Below are 7,224 nucleotides of genomic sequence, written 5' to 3'. Positions count from 1 at the left end.
CACTTGTTGAATTCCAGCTCTTTTTTGTTCAGAATCTTGTGAGCAATCTGAAATAAATAGAGAACACGATTACAATATTTATCAATGGAGGAGCAGGTAACTCTCGCTCACACCACAAGCACAGATTATAGTCTCCGATTATGCCAGCCTGATTTGCTTTGGATACGCAAAGATAAGGATTCATGCTCCACAACGAAATGGCCAGAAATAGAATGAATGTACAAATATTTGAATAGCAGAAGAACGAGATGAAACAGACTGCATACAGTAAGTCAGTAATAACATACGGACCTGACTACATGTGGGCTGATCCGGCTACTAACACAATTTCAGCGCTGGGTGGACTATTAGATTGCACATCTTCAAAGAAGATTCCATCTACCTTTAAGGAGTTAATTAAATTCGCACCAAGCAAGCCTGCACGCGAGACTTTGCAGGACAAGAGGAAGCCAACAATGTTGCTCAGCAGGCTGGGATATTCATCTCTGGCCAGAAAAGCAACACACACACACACACACACCATGGAGGGGACGGGGGCAGGGGAGACAGAAGGACATGTCAATTAAATAAACGTGTTAGCATCACTCCTTACTCAGGTGCACACATACAGGTCAGTCAAATAAATTTGCATCTTAATAGCACTGAGTGATTACGATATACACACTAAAAGAACTACAGTAAGCGAGTAAGGGAAAAATACTTGGTATTTTTCTTTCGAATCTCATGGCAAGCTATACTAGACGCTAATGATCACTCGACTCCAAGAAATCCAACATCGGACTAATTGATCCACAGACAAGGGAGTCCGGTCCAATTTATTCTAAAATTAGTAGTTCATTTATAATGTTCCGATGAGACTGAGAGCTGTAATCATCGCTAAATAAAAAGGTAAGGTTCAACTAAGCTTAGTGACGTCATATTTGCGAGACGAAACTGCTCTGTGTACTAGCATTAGATGGAAATCTACAGTATGCATACCATTGTTGTTTGCGAAAAAGGTAACAAAGAAAGAAGCAGGCTAGCTCTCCACCCCTAAATGCATTACACGAGCTGTGGGATATAAAAACCTGCTAGTAGTCATTCATCCACACCAGCAAGATTATTATTACATTTAAACATGAATGATAGACCATGGAGCTGGCTGGGAAAATCATCACCTAATAATCCTGAAAATCAGAAAAGATAAATCAAATCTGGTCCATTGTTTTTGTTTCAAGAGTTATGTGTTGGTTTTATAATTTGGAACTGCCAAAACCCACATCCTCTCCAAATACGTAAGAGCTGTCAAAATGGAACTCATCTTCAGTTCACTTGATTGTGTGCATAACTAAGTCAAATGGATTGGTGAGCTGGGAATGTTCAGATAAGCATATATAAGTCATTGCTTTCTCATACACTAGCTTACGAAATGATAAGCATATATAACTGAACGCATATATTTATTTTTTCTCTAATTTTAAGAGCGTGTATTCTACTAGGAACACTAGCATACTGACATGGTGTACATCGAAAATTAATGTTGATAGCCGAACATATTATTTACAGTGAAAAGAAATGTCAAACATATACCTGCACCTATGAAACAGAAAGACAGTACATAGGAAAAGCTCAGATATTAAGTGCATATATAACATGGACTTGGAAAAAGTTCAGAGATTCATAAATTGTAAGGACAACAAGCAAGCAAATCTGAGGACAGAACTTGGCTGCCTATGGGGGTGTAAGCATAGTTCATGCTATATTCAGAAATTCAGTGTATGCAAGAGCACACATTTGAGATCAGAAATACATCCATTTGTACTACAATGGAAGAAGAGTACAAAAAAGGAGAAATGTGAGGACATAACTTCCCTGTCGATGGGGTCTGCTGACTCATTGTAGGCTAGCGCGATGGAGGAGCGGCGAAGGAAGAGGACGACGCCGCTGCCGACGAGCACGACGAGGGAGGTGGCGGCGGTTCTAGAGAAATTCGAAGTGACCACCACCCAGCGGATCTGCTCCATGGTCATGCACTTGAGCATCAACCTGCACCACCACATATGCTGGTTCTGCTCCATGGCCGTGCACTTGAGCATCAACCTGCACCACCCAGCGGCACCACGGCCACCAACGCCGGCGGCTTCGATCTGGAGCACCGGATGCACTTAATTAAAATTAGGAAGATCATATAGATTAAATTAGCACATCTCAGATTTCTTCAACAAGCATAATCACTCAAATGTTTTTATTATTATTCTTACACCTCAAATAGTACATGAATACAAGTGGGTTAAGATTCTTGGGTAAAAGCAAATATAGGGAGACCAGACTATGCTAAGCTATACAACCATGCCACACCAAACTTAGACCAACACAAAAATATCTATTGGTCAACGAGGACAACATGACATATTTGAGACACACATTTGACCACCACATTCACGTGCACTATCTATATTAATAGTCAACTGACACACGGTTAGTCTATGTATGGGCTGCAACTACTGACCAATAGAAAGACTCCACAAAGGGCTACACGGTACAACAGGGATGGGCAGCCATACCAGCCAAGCGAGATGGATATCAGATATTAGAAGGAGAGGAAGCAGAGTAAGCACTGTCCAGGTTTCATCGTCTCCCCCTTGCTCCCAAATAGTCAGACCAGCATCTCGTCTTCCTCCGAGTGTCTTCATCTCTCTATCTGCAATCAACAAAGATCCAAAAGAAATAAGTTAATCTGGTACCTGAGCAACCATCACTAGATCGAAAGGGGACAGACTGGAGCAAGAAAATTAGCCTACTCGAGGGAGTGAAATCTGAACGTAGGAGCAGCAAGAGTAGGACCAGCAAAGAGTACAAAAGAAGAAAGGAGAGTTCTTCTTCCTCTACCATTTCTTTAGTAATCACACAAAGAAGTCAACCGAGATGCACATACAAAAGCCCCTAGTCATTCATAGGTGCTTACAAATCACCGTAGGAACATCTAACTCTGTTCTTGGAAGCAACAATATAAAAAAGACAGGGTATACATCCTTCAATAAGGAAATAAAATAAAACGAATCAGGTTATTTATACAGCAACAATACACCAAGATTATGCACACGGGTGAACGTTTTCAGTACACACACATGCACATGAGACTAAATTAATTTACTAAATCAGAAACTTGAGCGTCAGAAAATTTGGGAAAGGTAGGGAGACACCACTAATCTGCACATATGCTAGATCTACTCATGGCCGCGCACTTGATCTGGAGCAGCAGATGCACAACCCCACCTAGGGTTTGACCTGCAAGCCAAAAGAACACACACAAAGGGGTTAGATAGTTTGTGACTGAAATCCACGGAGGAAAATGTCGATTGAATCTTAAACCTGAACTAGTGAATGTCATAAAAGAAAAAGGAAGTTCAGAACAGAGCCACCACGACTGGATCTTGCGGGCGCACTTGCCTTGTTGCCGAGGCTGAGCACGTCGCCAAGCGCGTAGAGCCGGCACTGGATGTTGTGGCCGTGGGAGTCCGGGACGGGGCCGCGCCAACCGGGCTGCTTCCAGTCGTTGACCCCCTCCTGGAGGCCGCTTTCGCCGCTGGTGTTGGCATTGCCGCCGGCGCCCGAGAACCCCTCGGGCAGCCCCTTCTCCTCAGGCGATTTGTTGGCCACCACCCTGTGCATCCACGGAACCCGCTCGTCCGCGTCGATGTCCTGCACCACCTGCGCAAGCGACCGCGTGCTGCCGGGCACCCCGTACCACTCCAGCGGTGGCGAGATGTCCTTCTTGGCGCCTTGCCCCTCCAGCGTGTACTGTCGCGGCAGCCTCCCGTCGCGTGCCGACACCGGCAGGCACACCAGCCTCAGGGTCTCCTGTGCCATCTCGGTCTGCCTGCCTCTCTCCCTCTGCTTGCCACTGCTGATTGTTGCTCGTGCGATGAGTTTGCTGGATTGTTCAAGGGAAGTGGGGATGGGGAGGAGGTGGCGGTGGCGAGGAGATGGGGATGAGGGAGGACTGGATCGGGAGGGGGGCGGGGACTGGGTGGAGGTGGCGGCGGCGAGGAGATGGGGACAAGGGAGAAAGGGTGCGATGGGGGGAGGGATGTGAGCTAGGGTTTGGGTTACGGGTGGGGTTATCTTTTTTTCTTTTCTATAGATACATGGATGGATGGATGTGAGATGGTGAGGTAGATGGATGGATGGATGGGTGTCATGTCATCAATCCGTCCGAAGAGTTCTCATTGGTTCGAAATATCAGTGATTTAAAATAGTTTTTAAGTACTAAAAATAAAGGAATTTTTTGAAGCATCTGTCAAAAATATTTTGGAAAAGGGCATCACACAAATTTTCACTAGAGTTAGACCATATTTTATGGATGAGGACCAATTTGTATGCATTTCTCATCTTTCTAGCTATTTTTAACCATTTTTCGAGTGGAAAAAAAAGTTTTTTTTTTGAAGAACCTACCAAATATTTGTTGCAAAATTGGACTCCATCAATTTTCTAAAATACTAGTACATATTTAATATACAATTGACCAAATGGTTGGATGTCAAAAACTTTTATCCACCTCTCGTGAAAAAACAATTCTCCTCATTCAAGTGGAAGCGGGTTAAATTTGAACTACAACTGCCTCATAGTTTGCTATTTTTTTTTTCAAAAAACATTTATAGATATAAAAATATCTATTTCTTCATAGATACTCCAAAATATTTGCAAAAATCAAGCCCTAGCTACGAACGGTCATACCCGCCGTGTTGACCGCATTTTGAAATGACCATGAAAAACTCAAAACAAAATCAAAAAATAGAAAAACTTTGCATTGTGTCATTATATGTGACAAATTTATCAGGAAAAATAATAAACTTGTAATACGACAATTATTTTTAAAAAGTGTTCTTAGAAATGGGATATCATGTGTGAAGAGTAATGGCTTTCAAGCCAAATGATCAATCTTATGGCCACATTCATGACATAGTTTGTTGAAATGATATAATATTATGCACAAGGGTGCATATTGGAATGGCAAACAATGTTGATTAAAGAAGTTTTCATTTTCCTTGTATGTAAAAATCATTTTCCATTTTTCAAGTGTCCAAAATGAGTTTATTTGTGAAGGACCTACCATATATTTGTTTCAAAATAGGACCAAATAATTTTTCTAAAATACTAGGTCATATTTAATGTACAATTGACAAAATGGTTGGGTGTTAAAAGCTTTTATGCACCTCTCGTGAAAAAGGCAAATTTATGTCGATTGACCTGAAAGCGGGTTAAATTTGAATTGCAGCTGCATTATAGTTTGCTCTTTATTTTTCCCAAAAATCATTTATAGGTAAATAAGTATTTATTTAATCATAAATACATGGTGTGGTGGCTTGACGTCGAGGTAAATAAGTATCTATTTTCATCAACTATAAAGCAATATATAATGTAGTTGCTTCATAAAATGAAAATATTACCAAAAACAAAGATTGGATGATGAGCTCACATGGAATGTTAAATGGGGCTAAAATTTTGTGGAGAGCTATGTTTTGGGCACATAGAATATGTGGAAAAAATTCAACTCATCAGGATATACCTATCTAGTACTTCCTTCACAAAACTGTTAGGTGAACACAAACTTTGGAAATTTGCTGAGAAATATTTACTAGGAAAATGGTTCCGAAAGTTTTCATGAGGCAATGATTTGGATAGGAAAGAGTGCTAAAAAAATGTGAGGGTAATCAAAGAAATAGAAATAACAATTCCTTCACAAAGTGCTATTCTGAACAGAATAGGAAAATGAATATTGCTGAATTATTTTTGAACTATGGATGGACGGGTTTTCACATATTTGACGAATATATGATCCAAAGTATTTATGAGAATTTTTAAAGAATTTTTGGAATGACAGAATTGTAGGTTGCTTCACAAACTAGGCGGGTTTGACGCGTGACATATAATGGACCCACGAGTGACATGTCAACATAGTTAGAACATGTTACGACATTTTTATAATCGTCGTAAAAGTTATGACGATCTCATCTTATGCGGTTACGACGTTTTTGACTCACATCATCGTAATTTATATGTAGATTTGATCCCCTCAAACAGTTTACGACAATCTCGGATGAAATCGTCATAGATTTATGACGAATTCATCAACGACGTCTTAAAAAACGTCATGTATGAGCATATTTCTTGTAGTGACCTACCAACCCTTCCCCTAGGAGTATGCGTTGAATGCTTTGTTTCAATTATTAAGAAAACTTTTGCAACAAGTATATGAGTTCTTCATGACTAATGTTGAGTCCATGGTTTAGATGCACTTTCACCTTCCACCATCACTATCTTCTTAGTGTCGTGCAACTTTCGCCGGTGCACAAAACCCACCATTAGCCTCCCTCAAAACAGCCACCATACCTACCTACTGTGCCTTTTTCAAAGTCATTCCGAGATATATTGCCATGCAACTACCACCATGACATGTGCCACCACGTCTACATTGCCATTGCATGATCGTAAGATAGCTAGCATGATGTTTCCATTGATGTCTATTGTAACATCCCAAAATTATAAATTTTGGAATGTTAATATAATTATTAGATTGATTGTTTGTTGGTTGCGTGAGTGATTGAAACTTGTGTGAAATTTGAAACTTTTCGAAACTTTTGAATGAGAGGGAATAAAATGACTTTCCCCATCTCCGATGAATTCAAATTCTATATTTTAAAAGCAAAGAGAGAAGATGACATGACTTCTTCAACTATAAAGAATTTGAACGGAGATATTTGCATTGAACTCTTTTGCATTTCCATTCGTTTTCTTCGTGCAAGAAAATGCCGGGAAATACATTCTAGAGAGGAGGAACATGACCCTCAAACCCATGGGCATTTTGAAAGTTATTTGAACCCTAAAACTTAGAGGGTCATTTGAAAATTATTTGCAAAAGAAAATAAACCTTTTAGGCAATTTTGTGAAAATAATTTTTTTTGAAGTTTTTATTTTTACCGTGGAAAAATGCCCATCATCTATATTTTATTTTTCTGATAATTTTAGTATACAAAACTCTTTATTCCGAATTGATTTCATTTCCTTTTTATCGTTTTAGTTTCCTAGTTTTAAAAATAGGAAAGGAATCTCTATTAAATGGAAATAGGAGCTGGCCCAATTAAGACTTTCCTTTCACTGGCCCAAGAAGATCATCTTCTTCCTCCTCTCTCCCTCACGTCACAGAAAAACTTGCCTTCCATGGACAGAGGATCCCCACCTCCG

General features: G+C 40.2%; 1 protein-coding gene across 1 annotated transcript; it reads right to left on the bottom strand.

Moving 5' to 3' along the window:
• Nucleotides 1-1,742: 1,742 nt before the first annotated feature.
• Nucleotides 1,743-3,849, bottom strand: LOC123450700. Its single transcript, XM_045127825.1, has 2 exons — nucleotides 3,430-3,849; nucleotides 1,743-2,126 (listed from the first exon to the last, which is right to left on the bottom strand). Exons 1-2 carry the CDS (start codon nucleotides 3,847-3,849, stop codon nucleotides 1,743-1,745), a joined length of 804 nt encoding a protein of 267 aa, XP_044983760.1.
• Nucleotides 3,850-7,224: the final 3,375 nt, after the last annotated feature.

Source organism: Hordeum vulgare, chromosome 4H (genome assembly GCF_904849725.1).
Source record: "Hordeum vulgare subsp. vulgare chromosome 4H, MorexV3_pseudomolecules_assembly, whole genome shotgun sequence".
Classification (NCBI taxonomy): Eukaryota; Viridiplantae; Streptophyta; class Magnoliopsida; order Poales; family Poaceae; genus Hordeum; species Hordeum vulgare.
This window is presented reverse-complemented; position numbering and strand designations above follow the sequence as displayed.